A 21,773-nucleotide genomic window follows, 5' to 3' on the forward strand; every position below is an offset into this window, starting at 1 on the left:
AGCTAAATAACGTCCGTCTCTGCTTCACCTCACCATCTGTAAAGCAAGGATTTTTATGTTCTTTCCATAAAGGAATATTACTGGGGAGAGAAAAAAAAAACAACTATGAATTGTGCAGATATTCTTGTCCTGATGAGCCAGCCACAGAGCAGTACTCAAATGGAAAGTCACTAGAGGAAGCTAAAAGAACAGTATTTTGATGAGTCAGTTAAAGAGCCAACAGTCTTCCTTGCTGACAGAGTATTGAACTTCAAAATTTGGTTAGAAGGCACTGTTTTGCTGACAGTACTGTCTTTCAAAGGACATGCAAAATCAAGACCTGACCATCTGTAGTCATTTAAGATTCACCCATAACATTTTTTGTAATAGAAGGGTTGTTAACCTTGACATCCTGGGCAAATGCCAGCTTCTCCCACTCAGTGTCAGTCATCAAGCATAAACAACTCCCATCCTCTTCTCTCATGAAATACTCTTTTGAGTTCTTGGACACTGGATGCTGTTCATACCTCAAGCAAGTGCAGGTTTGTGTCTCCCACTGCAAGTTGCAGCAAACCATAAGATTCAGTGATATATATGATCCACATAGTCCTGAAGTGAGGCCACCTCAGACTTGAAGTCTCCCCAAGACTGTGTCCACAAGAGACTGTCCCATGGAGGTTTCTCCTCCCCTGCATAAGTAGTGCTCTGTCAGATGTGACAGCCAGACTTCTCCTCGGAGTGGTCTTCAAGGATGTACAGGACTGACGTGACGTGCCTTACATTAATGGGAGATTAGAAAGAAGGGATCTCCTCGCTTTTTACATCCAGCCTCTGTAACCCTGCAGAAGATAATGATGCTTTACCCTTAAACACATAACAAATTCTGGTGAGCAGTTAACCCCTTCAGGTATTGCAAAGGGAAGAAGGTACAAAACATAGGTTAACCAAGTGTCCACACCACAGTAAGCAGCATCACAAAAGATTAGCATTTCTGTGTCTCTCTGCATGAGAATATTGGGAAGCACTGTTGCACCTGTGTTAGTGTCCTTGGCTTTTCTCCTTCCTTCAATCACTATTATTCGTAACTTGGAAAGAGAGGCTCCATTCAGCCTGGAAGGAGCAGTTCTGCTGCAGTTTATGAATGTTTCGTTTGCTCAAACATCTGAAATATATTACTCTGAGTCATTGAGAGCCTTTTTTCACAGTATGTCCCTGACTTCATCCTTGATGTTTCCTATATTCACATTGCTCTTGATTTACACTGAGAGTTGATGATTTGCAGTACATTAAGTGAGACAGTCATGCCTTTGGCAGGGGGATATAAAATTACAGGCACAGCTTTGGGTGGGGCAAAGAACAGCAATGCCTTTGGTGCACACCTTGAGGTACCACTGATGCTTTTCATTTTCAGGAATAGGTACAGGCCTGATCCTACACTTCTGCTCCAACCTATCTGGTGAGGTTTATCAAGCATTACCACAACCCTGCTGGTCTGTAAGCCTGTGTAATCCAAGCACTGTTTTGCAGAATGTCTGAGGGATTTTTCCTGAAAAGTTCATCTTGTCCATGGTTGGAGGTGAGGTTTTCCTGACTCATGGCAGGAGCACTGTCATCTCCTCCTTGTAATGAAATGGGGGTGGAAAATGACATCCTCCTTAATCTGACCTGGACTAAAAAGTGGTGTCTCTTGGCTTTTGGCACTAGCTGGAAGCATTTTCACTTACAGGATGCCCTTTTTATAGGATCAGAAGCAATCTTTTCTATTCCATGTGTTAGCATTTTGCTGCCTTGCTCAATGTAGTCTTAATAAGGGGAATGGAGAAAATAGCAGAAAAGACAGAGAAATTAGGGTTTTGGCAAAAGATGAAGCATAAGTGTAAGACAAATGAAAGAATATTTATGTCACCTGTTTAAATAGCACAATCCTGCTAATGCTGGTTAAATCCCTTTCACCTAGGATTAACCACAGACAGGAACATTCACTCATGCACCTGGGGTCTTGCCAGAGAGAAAAATCCCAAATACTTGTAGCTGAGTTGGTCACCAGAGTGAAAAGACATGAAAGCTGAATTCAGCAAGAATATATAAACAATTCTTCCCACACTAATTTGTGACTTTTTTGGGGGTTTGTCAGTACAGCTCAGGAGCAGGGAGACAAGGTTTGCTCTGCTCAACACAAGTTATTTTCCCTAGCTATGCCTTGATTTCCCATTCCATCTTCTGGCTTTGTTGCATATTTTCATTCATGAGCTGCATTTCTAAAATATTTTTCATATATTTTTGAACACAGCTTTGCCCTGTGAAGCCCTGACCTTTGATGTCTGTGGCTCACATGTAAAATCCAAACCAGACCTTGTCAGGCATCATGTGTGGCACTGTAAGAGCATTGGGACTAATGAAATAATAGCTCCATAAATTACCATTAATTGTTTACCCAAATTAATAATAACACAGTTGAGCCAATTAAGAATGTAGAATTTAAGATTACTTTGAAGGTATATTAGCCACAAAGGACTGTACATCAATAAAAATACAGCAGAAGGCTTTTCACTGCATGCCCTGCAGGTATGTGTTATATCTTAGTGAATGAATATCATGTTATGTTTGTGAAAATCATTTCATTAGCAAGGCCGTGATTTACAGAATGGATAATAAATACTGGCATCTACAAGCCAACCACTGCTCTTATTAATATTTGTATTGGCTGAGTGTTTTGCATTGGAAATTTTTAACTTTGGCGTTACCATAGTGAGCAGTAACTACACTTTAATGTTGATTTCAGTAGTTTTCTTGCCACCAAGGTTTTACTTAAATAAGATATTACAAAAGCAATCGAGCCATCAGTGCTGATGTTCTGTCCAAGGTAGTGGCTCTTTATGATGTATTAATTTGTATCTGACTTTTGGTGAGTAAATTAATATATTGTGGATGTTGTTTCTGTGTCTCTGCATAAACGCAACACAAAGGAAGGCCTGGTTGGAGCAGGTGAGGAATGCTCATGTTCAGGCAGGAACCATCTCTGAGGATGGACACCATTTAACCATTTCTGTGATACGGTTGTTGTGATGTGCACATGGCCATGCATTCTGAGAGAATTTCTGGACTCTTCTTCACATTAAGCATGTATTATTTCTTGGAAAAGCAGGGCATCTGGTCAACAATATTTGTGATGAGTGCTGTGCTAAAGATCTTAAAAAGAAACTGTCCCCAGACTTGATGTGATGAATATTGTTATTTGGGGTGTTTGGCATATGGTGGCTATGCTGGCAAATAACTTAGCATTAAACAGTTTCATTTGGCCCACTGGGTTTCTGGTCTGTTTTAAATTAAATATATATTTAAAGATTGTGTTTCTATTTGATTTATAGACTTAATCAACAGTAATTCATTATATGTAGTGCACTGTGCATTCCTCAAATGTTCAGTTCGTTGAGCTGATTTTAATTTGTGATCATTAAATGTAAACAATTATGTATCTACTGCAATCAGCCTAAAAAGTCAGTATTAACAGCTCTCACCAAAATGGTGAGATCTAGGATCCTATTCTTTCAGTACAAGAGAAATCTCTGTGCTGTGGTCTTTAATCACTTGTACAGGGAGAAGGTGGTGGGTAGCACAGAGCCATTTAATGTCACACACAGAGATAATGAGATACAATTGATGGCAATTGAGAAGGGAAAAATTAAAAAGTAGGAAAAAATTAAAAGACCATTTTCATAGGAAGAAGGAATGGAAATATGCCCATTAGAAAGAAGTTGTAGCTGCCCAATCGCTGGAAATGTTCAAGATCAAGTTGGATGGAGCTTGGAGCAACCTGGTCTAGTGAAAGGTGTCCCTGCACGGGACAGGGAGGGTGGAACTGGATGCCCTTTAAGGTCCCTTCCAACCCAAGCCATTCTGTGGTTCTTTTAAATACTGTTGGTTGGAAGAGTTGATGAAACACATGTTGAAGGAGGCTGGTGGTCTGGAGAGCAGAGGTGGGCTGAACACTGGAGGGGTGGGCACAGCCCAGGTGGGGCCAAGTTCTGAGTTGCAAACTCAGGTACAGATTGCACAGACTCAGGGAAAAGCTTCTTGGGTTTTGGCAGAGAAATTCCTTTGGTGAGAAGTGGTGGAGGTTATCCCTGCAGAGGCAGGAGCAGTACCAGGCCATGCGTTGTTCTGTCAGCCTCTGCTGGACCTGGGAGACATCAAATCCAGAGGTGATGCAAGAGCTGTGCTGTGGCTGTGGGGAAGGGAGATGGGGACCAGCTCTCCACGGGATGACTGGTGAGGACTGTCAGTCAGAGTTACAGTCAGTGAGGTGGGGTGACTGAGGCTCGGCAGGAATGGGAGATTTTGGACAGGTTGGAGCTGGGAGCAGGCTGAGCAGAAACGAGGCAGAAGGGCTAGAAAGTCCTTTATGGCAAATAATCCCTCTGTGAGGCCGCATAACTCAGCTAAAGCAAACATGTCAAAGGTGCTCACGAGCATTTCTGAAGACAATTTAATGGTGAAGGGTGTTACAGAAAAATCCAGGGAGCAATGAATCATTTCTGCCTTCAGTGCTGCATTTGAATAGTTGAAAATAAGGTTGAGGATATAAGATAAGAAAAATAAAATTGTTGAATAGCTGCTCTCTAAATAAGTCCTGTCTGTTCTGTGCAAACCTGGTGTACGCCAACAGAATGAGAAGGGTGCTGGGCAACCCAGGTGATGGAGGCTGTCACCACTCCCCACTTCTGCAGCTGCTTCCCGTCACAATCAGAATGTTCTTCTAGTGCCAGGGGGTTTTATATGACATAAGACTTATAAGCCTGAATGATAAAGAACAGCTTCCATAAATCATTTTGTTCTGCAGATGTAAAAGTTTCAAGACGCTGTTGTTGGGTGGGTACACAAAGTACAACTGGCCATATTTTGCCAGCATATCTTGCTTTTCAATATGCTTTTTAATATGGTAGTCTGGGTGATTTTTTTTTTCCTGTTATTTTCAAGGATGCAGCATTTATCATTTTTTTATTGGAATTCAAGTTTCTTACAGCAGAAGCTTCAAATCTCAGCTTCAAAGTATTTTTGTGTAATTAAATTTCAGTTTTATATGTGGATTTTATCTGGGAACCTCAGAGGGGCTTTAATGAGAAATCCAACATGCTTGTGGGTATTTGTGTGATCCCTATTATTATGGTTCTAAGAAATCTTTTCAGACACCTTATTCCTAGAATGTCCTGGAGAGGTATTTTGTATGGGGGAAACTGAGGCAGAGTAGGGTTCAACTGTCTAGGCACAGATTAAATCTGCTTCTCCTGCTATGACTACAGCTTGGCACGCTCTCTGGAGCTCCCTGCAGAGATTTCCACTCCACCGAAGAAGCCACCTTGGTGTCTGTACTTACCCATTCCTTGCTGGTCCCTTCCAAATCTTTTGTTGTCCATCTTGATTCCAAATCCTGTTCCAACGCCCCAGCTGCCTGCCCAGCATTGCACTGGAGCTCTGATGAATGACCCAGGTAAAGGGTCTTCTCTGCAAGGGCTTTTGCAGAGAAGGGTTTAAGCAGGACAAAACCTGCCCACAACTAACAGTGCGCTGTTTCCTGCTGATTGCAGGAAACCAGGAATTTTCTTTAGGAACTGTTCTTTGCTTTCTGCTTTCCCTGCACCGTCCTCTCTAGAAAGAAATATTATTGAATTACCTGGTTCTTTGCAACTCACTGCTGTTCACCTGCTCATTCCTGACTTTCTCCTAAACTTCAGTCAGGTGGTTCTGAATAGGGAAGGACATAGTGAGAATGCTGATGCTGAAGTTTTTACCAACTCATGTGTTTCGAATATGCAAGATGTTATCTGGATAATGTTGCTGCAGAGCAACCTTGCTGTAACCTTGCAGGATCCCCACTAGCCAAATTTGTGCTGTTTGTGCCATCTCCAGATTGGTAGATCATTGCAGCACACATTAAACTGGTCACCTTCCAGGGCAGGAGCAGCAGCACCTCAGGATGAGAAGAAATGCATCACAGATGATTTGGGTTGGAAGAGTCCTCAAAGATCATCCAGTTCCAGACCCCTGCCATGGGCAGGGACACCTTCCACTAGACCGGGTTACTCCAAGTCCCATCCAACCTGAAGCATCTCAGGTTCTGTCTCGGAATTGGCATGAGCACAGAAGAGCAGAATCCTTGCATTTATTAAGCATCCTGAATGCAGCTGAAGTCAGGAAAGATGCAAAATCCGGATAATCACCACAGCTAAATTTGCAGTCATCCATAGAAAGCAATGAAAGCTTCATGAAAAACATTACTAATGCTTATTTACAACTCCAAAGGTGTGCTCTCCCTGATTTGGTTGTTTATGAGTGCAGTAAATGTGGGAATATGAAAGAAATATGTATACTTGATTTTAAATGCTTGGGATTTTTTTTACAAACCCTTAATCTGAGGTTTAGAAGAAGTGCATGGTTAGTTTCTAGGATCCTTGTTTCCTGGTTCATTCATGTTTCTGTGTATCACATTCATTGCATAATGCTGGCCAGGAACTCAGAGGAAAATGGACAGAGAATGAAAGATTGGAGCAGTTTGATACGGCCATTTTTGATGACTCAGGGGTTTTAAATTATATGTGAATATTTCTTGAACCCCAGATATCCTGTAGCCTGACTTGTCTCTATTTTTGAAGTAATTTACGTACACATCTTAGTGGTTCCCACAAGTCATGCTGAACTTAATGTTCTGACAGTATTCTCATGATAAACCCTAGGGGTTTATAGACAATCCATAAAAATTCACTCCAGGGAGAAACTTGGCATGCCACATCCTCCACCAGAAGCTATCTTCTTCCGCCTTAAATCAGGTATAAATCAGTTCAGCTGTTGTAACTTAGAAGAGTTACAAAAATAAGTTTAGTGGTTTCATATGTTTTTTTTCATTCTGAAACTCTGAAATACTGTAGTTTAAATATAGATAGTGGCTGTTCAAAGTCTCTTTGCTTTGACAGAACCTGCCAGAGTTCTCAGTCTCAAAGACATGGAATTTCTGGATTGGGAGAAACTTTTTAACTCCTAAAAATGCTGAAGTATACCTTCTGAAAGAGACAACTGTTGCTTTTGTGGCAATCAAACAACTGATGTGAAACAGTTAATTGTGTCTTACAGTTCCAGTAGGATAGACAATGTGAATCTCAGAGCAGCTGCAACACCTCACATCTGTCCCCAAAAACTCATAATGTTCTTTATTTTTTGGTGGGGTCAGTGAGACATTTTAATTCTGCTCTCCCACAATTATTTGGAGAGAGGCAGAGGAGGACTTTGTAGTGTGATTTTGACTTTTTAAGAAAAAGAGACAAGTCTTTTGAGTCTCATGTTAAACTCATGTGAACAGGTTGCCCCAGAGAGGCTGTGGCTGCCCCATACCTGGAAGTGTTCAAGGCCGGGTTGGACAAGGCTTGAAACAACCTAGCCTAGTGGAAGGTGTCCCTGCCGAGGGCAGGGAGGGTGGTGATGCCTTAGGTTTTAACTTTTATATTTTTCAAATCCTGTACTACTTAGTATGTAACTGAAACTTCATATAGCCTGTTAGGTGCTGTTCTCTCATGCTGGTTAGACAAAGCAAACCCTCTCTGGGCCTGAACTCAAGGGCACCTTGTTGTCCCAGGCCCCAAAATATGTAAACTAAAGCCTCTAACAGGGGACGCAAACTTGAGGTAATTACATCATTAACTGAAGCTGAAACATAGATTTAGAAGAAACATAAAGATTTTAGTTATAGGCTAGCTGTGTTGAAATTAGTTAGAATAGGAACGAATTTGGGCCCAGCTAGAGTTAATTAAAATAGTTAAGAGAGCTGGACCTGAAATGGGTTTTAAGATGTTAGTAACTGATTACCAAATAAGTGATGATCTGTCATTTGTATGTTTGCTTAGCTGTGCTTAGAACGAGGAATAGAAACATTGCTAAGTTGGTGTAGGGAACAAGGACAATTACCAATTTCCTCCCAGTGGGAACCCATTCAAAAGTCATGCAAGAGGAAACTTAGAGGTCACTAAAGTAATTAGGATTGTTAAAGGTCAGAGAGGCGAAAAGGTCAAAATGAGGAAGATGAGTTACTTCATCTTTTTTGGGACCACTGACCCAATTCAAGACCACCGACTCAATTCAGGACACACACTACGCATGCTTAATGACATTTAAGCTCATTTCCATATGAAGCACATAATGGCAGGTGTTAATGTTATGAATATACATTTGTATTTTGGATATTCATAATATTTGGAAATAAAAAGTGTCGTGTTTGCTTGGATCGGGGCCCTGCGTCTTAGGGAACTATCCCACGCAGTGCCTGGCACCAAATAAAACATACACTTTCTAACTCTAAACTGTTAGAGAGTTTTTGTCCGTCTCAGGTGGATATCGATATTAGATCGATATTCATATTTTGGTAAATCAAAGTTAAAATTGGAGAATTAACCCTGATGTGCAAATGGACCAAACTTACAACAGTGTAAAGAACTCGTGACCCAGGGTCCATCTTGGGTGGAGGCTTTTGACTCCCAGGGTGTACCTTTGAAGGCCCTTCAAATAAATACCTACTTTTATTCTCTTATTTTTGTCCAGTCTCTGTTTTCAGGTTAGCCACCCCAAGGCATCAGTGGAATGAGATGAACTTTAAAGTCCCTTCCAACCAAAATCATTCTGGGATTTTGTGACTCCCAGAAGGAATTCTGAGAGCCTCTTAGACCATTAACAATTTTACTTTTCAGATTAATAAATTGGCTGGGGAAATGCATGGCTGCTACAAACTCGGCAGGACACTCTTGGTACAACATGGGAATATTTTATCAGATATTAATCATATCAACATTGCTCTCAATCTGTGGGAAATAGGAATTTAAAATAAAAACAAATGCTTTCATGTAAACTATTCTCTAAAATAGACTACTTATGCCTATTTACATAATGAATCCATCACTACCCTCAGGATATTAGATAATTAAGCACTGAACAACTTATATTTATTCATGTACTTTCAAGAATGAATTAATTATCCCTTCCTGCACAAACTCAATGTTCTCCCTCTGATTAGTAGCAGGAGGACAGTGATGGGATTTTGTGATGGAAAGTGTGTTGCTTGTTTTCTTTAAAAAAAAAAAGGAAAACAAATTGATCATTAGGATAAAGTACGTAAAAAAGCTGTGTTTGGTTAAAAGTCAATATAAACAGTTTTTAGCAAATTTATTAGCAAAGTGAATATGCTTGATAGAAATTCATATGGGAGAGCTGGACTTCTTTTCTTAAATATATATGATCTTTGGAAGGACTTTGTGTATAAGTTAGATAATTGTTTAAGCAGCTGTTTGAGCAGAGTTTGGCTCTCCAGATGTGACATTTCCAGTGCAGGTGGCTCAGAATTACTCAAATTAAGATTCTCTCTAGTCAGTTCTTGGGAGCAGATCACCAAGCCAGGCAGGGTGACGCAGGGTCCCAGGTGGGCTCAGGAGGGGATTGAAGCACCCTCTCAAACACGTTGCAATCCGGTTTAAACCCAGAAGAGCAAAGAAAACGAAGTCTCTGTGTATAAACTGGAAAGACATTAGAAGGTTCAAAATATACCCAAAAAACATGATTAAAACCAAACGAGGTTAGATGTTGGTGCCAAAAAATTGGTATGTTTTATTTAATAGTAAAAGAGACAAAGAGAAAGAAAGAGAAAAGAAGGAGAGAAAGAGAGAAAGAAGTGTGTATGGGGGGTGAGGGGACAGGGAGAGACCGGAAGCATGTCACCCTTCCAGAGGTCCCAACGATGTCTCATTGCTCCCCTCCATCTGGTTTTCTGGATGGTGAGGGTGCCCCGTCGCCACGCTGCACCACACGCCACCACACGCTGAAGAGTACAGAATCCCCTGGATTAACATACTCTTTGGGCAGGTGGGAACACCCACGTGCCTCCCTTGCAGGGGCTAGTTTGTCACTGTCCCTTGCAACACTGAGGGTCTGTTGCATCGTCTCTGGTGCAGGGTCTGGGGACCCCTTTGATGGGCCATGACACCTCCTCTGCTGTCCTTCACATGGATGCAGCTTTTTCCCCGGGTGAAGGGGCCCTCAGCTGGGCTCCTCTGCACATCGGAGGTTCGATGCCTCAAACCAGACGCTTTTCCAACACACACCCAAAGCCTCTCCTCCCCCACCTTTTGGCACGAGGGTCTATGTGAGCCTGGCAGCTGGTAGCCCTGGGGCCGTGATCTCCACTCCTGAGTGTTAAGGTTGTGCTTTCTGAATGTCCCCAGCCCTTCGTTGTTACTTTATCTTATCTTCATCAGCGAGAGGTTATGGGCCTCTCAGCTCCCCATTCAAGATGTGGTAGTCTTCTCTGCAGCTTTTGTAATACACTTTTAGAAGTCCTTCATGAAAATGTTTAAGTCATAAACTATAATATTTCAATCACTGACATACCAGCCTCCAAATCTGAGGTTCAGGAGATCTGAATTGATCCTCAGATGCTCTCAAGTCCAACTGTTGGAAATGATGCTCATCTTCCCCTGGGGCATTTCCTCACTCTTCCAGGGGGGAACATGCAGGTATTTCATAGAAACAGGACAGTGTGGTCTGTGTGAAGTCCTAATCCCCTTAGAAGATGACCCAAACTCTACAGTAAATATTTTTTTTCAAGTTATGCTTTATTTTATGCTGCATATTCTCATTATATAAATAATCAACTACTCTGAGCAGCCTGGTCTAGTGGAAGTTGTTCCTGCCTGTGGGAGGGGGTGGGCAAGATGAGCTTTGAAGGTCTATTCCAACCCAAACCATTCTATGGAATGTCATTAGTAGCATATTATGGACACAATTGATGAAGAAAAGTAAAAAGTATAATAATATTTAATTATTTCAACAGTTGCTTTTCTCTTATATTTGTTCTAAGTCACGGTCACATGGACTAGATAGGGATGAGAGGTGGGGTCTTTTCCTCTACCACCACACCAGAGCCGGGTGTCGTGAGGACTTGCACACACTTGTTTTGAATTCTACAACAAGACAGGGCGTAGCTTCAAATGTAAGGTTGGGACCTACCTCGGGGAGTCATAGCCTGTGGCCATCAAGAGTAATGACAGAAGAGTGCTTCAGGTACTAAATTCTGCTAGAAATATAATTATGCCTTTTTATGACTTAGAAAACAGCATTACTAATTTAGTGAGAATTTACAATAAAATGCTTTCTGAAATAGCCCACACTAGGTCCTGAGGATTTATAAATTACATTAAGAACCTGAATTACTGCAGTTGCAAAATAAAGCTGAGATATGAACATTTCTACTTAGCTTTAGAAATCATTTTACTGCTCACATTAATTAAGCTTGCAGTCCTTAGAGGTATGTCTTTTTGAGGGACACCAAGCTCCTGAGATGTCCCACAGTGGCAGCTGGTGGGTCACACCAAGGGTGGCCAGAGACAGAGCCAGTTCCTGGTGGTGTTTTTCACAGGTTATAAAGCTGGAAACCTCATCCCAATCACCTGCACTGAACTGATGTGGGAGCTGTAGGAACTCTCTGGGTTCATTAATTGTGAACAACTTTAATCATGTTCATTAACAACTCTAAGGTCACTAATTAATAACATAAACAATTTTAGTAGCATGACTGGCTTTCCTCTAATTCTAAGCTGGCGTTCAGAAAATGGAGTTTTTTTGGCTGGGTGATGGATAATCCTTCCACCTGACTCAGGGCAGGTGAGAAGATGGCAAATGTGTCTGGGTAAGACCAACTTATTGAACCTTAATAACCAGCAAAATGTGATGTCATGGCAATGTTTCTTCTGCAGATAGTCCTAAAAACAGGCGGTGGGAGAGGTTTGCAAAGGCATGCAAACCCAGGCTGTTTTGTGTACTGAGGTTGTTATTAATTAATTTATTTTTTCTATAAAGTAGGGTAGAAAATAAATCAAATCCTAATATGAGTAATTTTTAAGCACATTATACAGTGTTTTACAGATTCAGACCCAGTGCGAACCACCCTTCCTTGCTTTTAGCCTCTCCCTGCTGTGATTAACCAGATGACATCCCATCCCAGTGTGTCCCCAGCAGTATCACCAGAGTCCCTCCGTGGCTGGCCAAACTTCACCTTCAATTGCATGTTTAGAAATACATCTCACGTATAACACGGTCATTTTAAAATCAATTAGCTGCAGTTGGCTCAGCTTTAAGAGGGTCTAAAATTTCTCCAAACTCTATGTAAAGCCAGATACATCTCATCAAAATTATTGGGGAAAAGGGTAATTATAAAAGGTATATCCTGTTTTTAACTGTGTTCTATTAATTGTTTTTATTTTCTTGATTCAGTTAGCTCCTCACCTGAGAATGTGTTCAGCTAGAGAACTCTTTTATCTGTTGAAACAAATGGTAAAATCACCACTGACCTTCATGGCCACAAGGCAGTAAACAGATTTTACTAATGTAATGCAGTGCATAAACACAGCTGCAGGACTTGGGGAATTAAGTAGACACTAAAGTTTCCATCTTATTAAATCAACCCTGACTTGAACTATTGCTGGAGAAACACGATGTATTTAGAGCTGTGTTACCCATGCTTCAGTTCACAAACAACAGGTCTCTCTGCAATAATTTGGGGAAGAATCAGTGCTGGAGACTTTCTTTGAAAGTCGTTCTTCTATTGAACATCAAACAAGGGTATGTTTTGGTTCATTGTCTCCCTTCTGAGGATGAGTTACAGGATTAAAAAAGTATTGCCTTGTCTCATAAGCAGGATCTAAGTGACAGAGTAGATTAAATAACCAGAGTAGATTAAATGTTATGTGGAAATTCTCCCCTGTGAGGATGGCGAGGCCCTGCCATAGGATTCCCACAGAAGCTGTGGATGTCCCATCCCTGGAAATGTTCCAGACCAGACTGGATGGGGCACTGAGCAACCTGGTCTAGCAGAAGGTGTCCCTGACCACAGCAAGGGATTGGAGTGAGGATGATCTTTCAGGTCCCTTCCAACCCAAACCATTCTTTAATTCTACAATACTCTGTTTTGTTGCAGTGGGGATCCTGCAACATACATATACCAAACCCCCAGGAGTCCCGTGGAAAGGAAATATATATGGACAGACAGATTCTTGATAGCTGTTTCAGAGATGTTTATTTCTCCAGCCGCATGGCCGGAGCTCTGCCCAGGAACTGTTCCAGTCACGGGACCAAGGGTCCTTCTGCCCGCGCAGGGAACACAAACCAACCAATGGGAACGAGGCTGAGCAGGGGCAGGGAAACCCCGTGTCTGTGCCCTCAGGGCCCCTCTCCCAGGGCTCCATGGCAGGGGAGGGACCCCAACACTGTTTCAGCAAGGCAAGATAGCCATGAACAACTGTAATAATGATTAAAGGTGGCAACAACACATTAAAATATGTATTTTCTTTAGATTTAAGGGAAGAGATATAATTAATAATATTAACCACTATTTAAAGTGTGAAATCTGTTTCTGTAGGTAGTGCAGCACGAGCAAAGGCAGGTGTCCAACATCACTATATAAATTATCTCCATGCGGTGCTATGTCAATGAAGTTTTCTCCATAGATGTTCATTCCAGGTTGCTCCCTGTAATGACCTCAATTACACATGTCTTCGTTGTGAAATTATGATTGCCTTTGGTGGGCTGCAAATGACAGCAGAGAAAAAGATTTCTGTGATAAACCAGCACAACAGGTAATACCTGCTGCATTAGTATGCAGAGCTTGTGAAGCTGCTGTGTAACTCCAGCTTAGCACCTTAAATAACATTGGAGAAGGGAAGGGACAGAGGAAAATGTTCAGCAGTATCTTTATATTTTTTCACAAGAAAAGGAATTATTAAGACTTCACATTCTCGCGTGTCACCGTGGGACCTGGTATTGCAAGAAATTTAATGTAAGAACATCAGGATGGTGACAGCTGAGTCACCAGAGGTGCTCAGTGCTTCAGGCAGGAAAGGTGGGAGAGGCAGGACAAGAGTGATCCCTCTGCAGAATAACCCCTTGGCACTACCCCTGGCACACAGGGAGGGATCCCTCACCCTCCTGAATGAGGCAGATGGGTCTGAAGGTGGCACTGTCCTAATTCCTGAACCACAGTGTTCAGGCACTGAGCTGCTGCCATCACCAATGGAGAGTTTGTGGTGTCTTGGTTGCCTTTCATTGACCTTAATTTTGTTCCACATTTGGTGTCTTTCATCTGTGTGATCAGGGATTACTTCTGGTCCTCTGATGCATAGGCACATGCTTACACCAATTCCTTCTTAAAGAGGATCATTGGAAAGGCTTTACCCCTGTCTGGAACCATTAAAAGTTGAATGAAAAATGATAGCATCCCATTCTCTGATGATACCATCTCTCTCTGATGGCAAAATAGTTGGCAGGAACTTAGTATTTTCAGCTGGAATAAGCTTCAGCTGAAATCCCAGAGAAGAGTATCAGGTTTGACACAACTTGATAACTATGGTCAGCAAGGACTGATACTGGTCGAACCCATGGAATGTAGAAAAATGGTTTGTATGCATCATCCTGCAGAGTTTCCAAATGAACATAACATTGCTTGATTTTAGGATCAAATTCTATTCCAGCTTGTGTTCTGCAAATGAGCACCCTTTGAATACTGCCCTATTTGTTCTGTACAGTTTTATACCCATGGTAAAAATCCTTTTATTTCCTAAAGATTTTTAAAAAGAAAATGAACAGTGTTCAATACTTAATCTAGAAGCTCTACACAAAATCATTATGGTGACTTGAATAATTTTTACACCTAAACCAATAGCAGCAGTGTGTCTAAACTCTATAACTTAATACAAGATTCTGGGGTTTTTTAAAGATTTTTAAAAAGCTCAGGCCTCACATCATCTTAGGGAATCCTGTTTCCTCCCCAATACACCTGCTTGTATAAGGAAATCTTTTCTATTGAAAACAATAAAGCAATAACTGAAACCATACAAAATAATTCTGTATTAGTAGAAAGGCTTTTAGATGTTAATAAGAGTCCCTCAAATGTACTGGTAATAAGATGCTCTCAAATATACTCCATAGAAATAATCTAAAAAGGAGTGCATTTGTATTGTAAAAGTGGTCTGTGCTAATTACATGCTTTAACATAAAAAACTCATCTCTTGCCATCGTATGGTTCATCCAAGAATGGCAGTTGTGCAAGGTGTCTTCTTAATTAGAAGTTAATGTATTTTTCATTATTGTGCTTCTAAAAAGGAAAAGCCAAAGCCTTTTTAGCAGTTGTTTGGAAGATGGGCAGGAAGCCTTAAGTTACACTGCAAGAGAGCACTGAAAAAACATTGCTGAAGAAGGAGCTTATGGGAGCCCAGTATGAGCCAGGGAACTCAAGGCACCATGAAAAACAGTAGAGGGAATTAAGGAAAACAGCAGTAAGATTAAAAAAACAATTCTCTTGTATGAGTGGCCCTCTATTTCATTTCTCCTAAAGAAGAGATGTCCTCATTAGCCTACTGCATGCTACAAATTATTGTAATTATCAGTTCTTTGTCCTGTCAAGTGCACTGCAAATATTTTTTTCATTATAAGAAGCTCTTCATTATGTAGAAAATAACTACATTACTAGCCCCTATGTGCTGTTTACATGCTTCAGGCAGCTGGATGAGGGTGGTGGGATGGACTCTTCATCCCTGAAGTGTTCAAGGCCAGGTTGGATGGGGCTTGGTGCAGCCTGGTCTGGTGAAAGGTGTCCCTGCCCATGACAGGGAGGTTGCAACAAGATAGTCATTAATGTCCCTTCCAACCCAAACCATTCAGTGGTTCCCTGGGACATCTCTATTCCTATGGGCCTCTGCCCCTGTGCTGCCACATCCCTGATCTCTTCCAGCAGGTACCTGAAGGCAGTGTGATTTAGTCTTCCTGGCTTAGCTGCTAACCTGCTCAGTGATCTTGATCAGGGTAATGTTCTCCTTCCCAATATTCCCTCATCTCCCTTTTTGATTTTTAAGGTTTGATGGTCAGACTGTGTCAGTCTTCTCATGTAATGCCACTGGGAGCCACCATAACACAAATAGTAGCACCATGTTGGTCAAACATTCCTAATTTTCATCAACCATCTATCAGAACTATAGTTACTTTTTATTTAAAAGAGCTTGTACTCTTCCTGAAATAGCACTGGGAATTTTGAGTGGGAGAAATGCTCACTGCTGGCAGACACAGCAATGCTATATGGACCTTGCAGCCCAAAGTCAGGCTCAGATCCACAGTAGTGAATATACTTTGTGACACATTAGCTTCTCACTTAGGTGGAAGAAGCAGAAGAGAAGGGGTACAGAACTGTTGGAGTACATTTTCACAAGCAGGTTTTGCACTAATTCTTCAGGATCAGTTGCTATGCCAGAGCCCTGAGTCTGTCCAGGCTGCCCAAGGCTGCTGAAATAGACTGAATATTTTAGTGACAGATTTAAGAGGTTTGCTACTCAAGAGATGTTAAAACAATTTTTCAATTGGACAATATGTGAAGAGATGGAAAATTGTGCTTGCAAATGTTGATACTGGAGTTTTTTTCATTTTTGTTCCATGTATGTAACATTCAGAACTTGTATGGGGTGTAAGGACAGAGTTGTGAGGTAAGTGGACAGGATGAAGAGTAACTTTACTAGTTGATGGGAGTAACCTAAACCCCATGTGTTGTTTTATGGTGTCAGCACTGCTTGAAGTGGTTCTTCCCAAAGCACATGGCCTTGGGTGAGGTAGTGTCTGTCTCTCTGATCTATGTTTTACTGCTGTTATTGCCAGTGGACATGAGGAAGGAGGAGCCTTGGTGCTGGGAGAGGTTGTTTCATTCCCCAGCCCAGGTTTTGGAATTGGCTGAAGCAAAGTAACACCAGCTGTGAACACTCCCCATTCCTCTCAATGGGCCATTACCTTGAATTTTTATCATTTATATGCAATATAGTTTTCTTATTGCAGAGCTTGGGAATGAGATGAAGCAAAAACCATCATGTGAATTACAAAGCTGTGGCTACAGGAGCTTGGACAATGTGGCCTGATTGCCCAGTCACTGTCTCACTGCTGCCAAAATACTCCATAATGGCAATCTGCACCCAGGGTAGTTTTGGTATCACATCTGACCTTTCTGTGTGGCCACACATGGCAAAAGATGCAGCCACATCTGGTGGTGTTGGCCAGAAGGAAACTATGTGACATAGTGTTGTTTCAGAGTGGTAAGGTTTTCAGTAAGGTCTGCTGCCTCAGGAGTTTCTTTTGTGTGGCACATGTAAGTCAAAATAACTGGGGTTTTTATTTAAATAAAATATTAGAAAGCATTTATTTTTTAGGACATCTGTATCTCAGGTGCCATATGTGACTGTGTTTGGTAAACAAGTTTTCATGCTTGGTGACTTCCAGTGTTTGGGCAATTTAAAAACTGGTTTTATCTACATTTCAGTGGCAGCAGTCTGACCTTAATTCTTCTTTTTCAAGGAACAGACCTATTCTTGTACCTTTTCAAAGGACTTTGGCAGGAGTGTTCTAGAGAAACAAGCCCAGATGACCTCAAGCCAGAGAGCCTTTGCTTGTCCTCCTGTTACTGACTGCTTTGTATAAACTACTGCAGCCAGGCTGGCCAGCAAACCATCTTAGTGCCCTCATGCCACAGCTAAGATGCATCAGGAAATGGATGCAGCGAGTTTGATTGAGACAGATTCAATTTGTCTCTTACTTGGCTTTACTGTTTATGGGGTTTTTTTGTACAGCATAGGTACCCCATCTCCTTGCCAAAATCCTCCAAAGTTACTCCTGAAATGAGAAAGGAAGGCAGAGAGGGGAGAAGAGGAATACCTTCCCTTTGTGGTATTTGATGTTATCCCTGTTATTTTGCCTTTTGCAGAGGTGGTTCAGCTGAGCCTGCCAGAGGACCAGAGGGTCACTGTGACCACCATCACTGTTGGCCTCAGCGCCGTCCTGACCTGCAGCATCCGTGGGGCGCTGCGGCCTCCCATCGTTTGGAAACGCAACGGCGTCATCCTCAACTTCCTCGACCTGGAGGACATCAACGTACGTCCTGAGCCACTCCTGTTATTGTCTGATCGGGGCATTGAGTATGACCTCATTTAACTGATGGCAGATATAAGGGTGCAACTTTTATCTTATTATTATGGAAAGTGGAAGATGGTGTGCTATTTAGATTATGTGTGAATATGTCTCAGGAATAAAAGCAAAGCAACGTGCATGCAGAGGAGAGCAGGAGTACTTGGAATATATGAAATTATGCTCCTTTCATTGGTGCAACCTGTGGGCCAGAGACATCGAAACTCAGGGGAAAACAGCTCTGCAGACCATTCACTCCTCAGGGGTGTCTTTCCCAGTACAACAAAACAGGTTCATCAAGAACATGAAACAAAACATTTATGGTTGGCAATGAATCTCTCCTTTCTCTAAACCAAATAATCCATTTTTATCTCCGATCCTCCTGTTTCACTTGCCTTTGAGCCAATTCTCTTCTCTCATTCCTTGGCTGTTATTTCTGACAAGCAGTTTAAAAATGGAATTATTCGACAAGGTGTGGCAATGCCCTCGCAGGAAGAAAGATGAATCTCTTTTAATTCACAGTGCTGGTCTGATCTGTGACTCATAGTTGATAGTAAAGACAATACCTGAATGATGATATAAACTTACTCATTTATTTAATAACATTTAATTACTGAGAGAGTGCAAAGTAGTGTACAAAAAATATGGTCTGTATTTCATTTCTCTTTGCATTAAAGTACATGGTAAATCAGGTTTTATTTTAATTACACTACGGTAAGAGTTGATTTATATTTTTTTTCAGATCTTGTTAATTTGATAACCACTCAGTTCAGAGTTGTTACAGTCAATACTATAGCTCCCTAAATTGTTGTGTATCCAGGATTGCTGAAATGGGAAAAATCTTTGGTTTATTATTCTGCAGTAAAATATGAAAATTACAGCACATGGGACAGAAATACACACAGCATCTCAGTACTTTATTTGTTGACTCCTCCTTAGCAGGAAAATCATGTGCACCATGTATAGGTAATTACTGTGTGCACAAACTCAGTAATTAAAACCTTCTAAACATCTTTTTCTTTTCATCACAGCAAGTATTACCCTTTTAAAATATTTTGTATTTCTTGTCACTGCTTCGAGCTTGACATGGAAATGCAGCAGAGCCTCTGGAGGCTCAAGAGCAGTCTTAGGATTTGTTGAAAAAATAAATAAAAATAATGAAAATTCCAGGTATTTACCTTACATTTATGAAATTTTGGTTATGATGACATTAATCTTAAAGAATTAAAGTTCCTGTGTGAACTGGACGCAAAATGACAGTCCAAGAATCAAAGTAGAAGCACATTATTGAAGGACTGATAACACTTGGCTCTGACGGTTCATTTGCAACTCCTGCTATTTTAAACAGAATGTTGAATATGTTTTCAGACTGAAATGCCAGTTCCTCACATAATTTAGCACTGGCCCAAGTGGATTTCTGGTTTGCTTACAAGTAATTCTGTTTCTTATTGGTGATTCTGTGTTAAGAGGCAGGGTTATGTCTTTGCGCATGAGCTGACTGGTTCCTGAATGATTGAACACCCCCATGGAGTGTAATACAGCAGGAAAAAAAATCTTTTTTTGATCTGTTTCAACTAGTATACCACTGAGAAACTATATCAAAAGAGCACTCTGAGATTGTTACAAGGAGAAAAAACAAGATTTATGCCTCAATTTTAATGTGTCACATACCAGTTCATGACCTCTATCGCCTTGTCATATAACACCTACTACTAGTGAACATCAACTTTTTTTAGTCTAATGAAACCTCCACACCTTTTTCATCTTTAATTAAACTGTGTAAATTTTTTTATGTTCTGTATATACACTGCCATCTGTATTCTGGTCTGGTTGCTTGAGGAGGCACAATTTGGGGATTGCCATTTTTTGGTTTTCCTCTTCTGTGGTGGGCGTTATGTAGGATGCTTGACCTCAGGCATGTCTACTCTTCTGGCTACTGAGGATGGGCACTTGCATGTCTGAAGCACTTGGTGGCAGCAAGGACAGTCCTTCAGCTGCTAAATCCAGCCTTTTATTTATCATGGTCTGGGTTGGAAGGGACCTTAAAACTCATCTCATTCCAACCCCCCTGCCATGGGCAGGGACACCTTCCTCTAGACCAGGATGCAAAAAACTTCATGCAGCCTTGTCCAGTGTCCATTCCACCTTTCAGGAATGGGGCATCCACAGCTTTTATGGGAGCCGTGTCAGTGCCTCACCACCCTCACAGAGAAGATTTTTTTCCTAATATCTAATCTAATCCTACTCTCTCTTAATCATTCCCCACTGTTCTGTCACTACATGCCCTTGTTAAAAGTCCCTCTCCACCTTTCTTGTAGGTTCCCTTCAGGTACTGGAAGGACACAATTAGGTCACCTTTAATCCTTCTGTTTTTCAGGCTGAAGAATCCCAATTCTCTCAGCCTTTCTTCATAGCAGAGGTGCTCCATCCCTCTATTAATCGTGGTCTTTTCTTAAACACCTAACAGCTCAGGTCAGGGGGTGGCAGCAGACAGTTCAAAGCTTCAGCCTTACATGGGTACAGAAACTCACATAAAACAATAATCTATTTAAAGGCATTGACAGCAGAAAGTAAAGGCAGTGTGCTTCTTAATGTACTTGAAGGCAGTTAATTAAATTACTTCAGTTTTCCTTTAGTACGCCTCAAGCAGAAACTCGATTGCATTTCTACTTTTCACAATAAGGTTGGCAATTTGGCTAATTGGAAGTGCAACAGGAGATTAATTGTACCTTTTTAACTTCAAGAAAATCCTCCCTGCTCTTGACACAATGGTAATCACATACAGACCTACAGGATAGTCACACACTTGGAAAAATCCTGGTATTATATTTCAATTAAACTCTTTCTCTTCTAAATGCTAATTCAGGAAGTCAGATGAAATTAGAAGCTCAAGTCTGAAAAAAACAGAATCATGCCAACTAAGTGTGAAAGCAGCACAGGAAAGGCACTACTGAAGTGTCCTTTGTTGCTTTATTCTCTCCAGATTCATGACAAATGTGATCTGAGAAGGTAACCTCTATTCCAGGGTAATACTGGGAGTGACAGACAATCAACAAAAACCTAGATAATACTAAATGTGCATAGAACTGAAAGATTGAAGATTACTGTAAAGCCTAGTTGTTTAACTGCATTAGTTAAATCATTTTTATGTGATATCTTGATTGGCAACAAAATATTTATAATTTTTCATTGCTCTCTTAATCAGAAGCTTTCATAAACAACTAGTAATAATTTGTCTTGTCCTGTCTGTGGGAGCTCTGTTAATGAGTTGTCACGTAGCTATTGCAAAAGAGCCATCCTAATGGTACATGTAATTAAACAATTTCTCTTGCAAACATTTAAGATTGCTTTTAGCATAAAAATATTATTTCTCCATAAATTACCCATCCATATTATTTATCCATTAGAAGTCCCTTTGCAGTTCCACTTTATTAAAGTCACATCAACTTTTCTCATGCAGAAAATAACTATAATGTAGCTGAAACTGATAAAATTGTTATAGCTATAAATTGATTTCTGACTACAAAAGTGAAGTGGTAAAAATGTGTCATCTTTCAAAATAATATACTTTTGCCTCCTAGGGACAAGCGATATGTTTTCTCAAGTATGTGATTAGGAAAGCATTCCTCAATTTGAAAATAAAATAAACTCCTCATGGAGTCAAATGTATATAATATTTATAGGGTAGTGTTTCACATGACTTGACATTATTTCCAGAGAAACATGTGTAAATGTAAAATTTATAAATATAATTTGTTCCTTCAGAAGCATGATGAAAG

At 40.9% G+C, this 21,773-nt stretch overlaps 1 protein-coding gene across 5 annotated transcripts in view; it reads left to right on the plus strand.

Moving 5' to 3' along the window:
* Positions 1-21,773, plus strand: part of FSTL4 (follistatin like 4) — a 226,076-nt gene that overhangs the window by 167,149 nt on the left and 37,154 nt on the right. For all 5 annotated transcript variants that reach the window (XM_039559665.1, XM_039559666.1, XM_039559667.1 and 2 more), the window contains one exon: positions 17,795-17,961. In XM_039559665.1, coding sequence (XP_039415599.1) covers positions 17,795-17,961 — 167 coding nt within the window. The remainder of the gene's footprint in view (positions 1-17,794; positions 17,962-21,773) is intronic.

The sequence above is a fragment of the Corvus cornix genome, chromosome 13 (genome assembly GCF_000738735.6).
Source record: "Corvus cornix cornix isolate S_Up_H32 chromosome 13, ASM73873v5, whole genome shotgun sequence".
In the NCBI taxonomy this organism is placed as follows: Eukaryota; Metazoa; Chordata; class Aves; order Passeriformes; family Corvidae; genus Corvus; species Corvus cornix.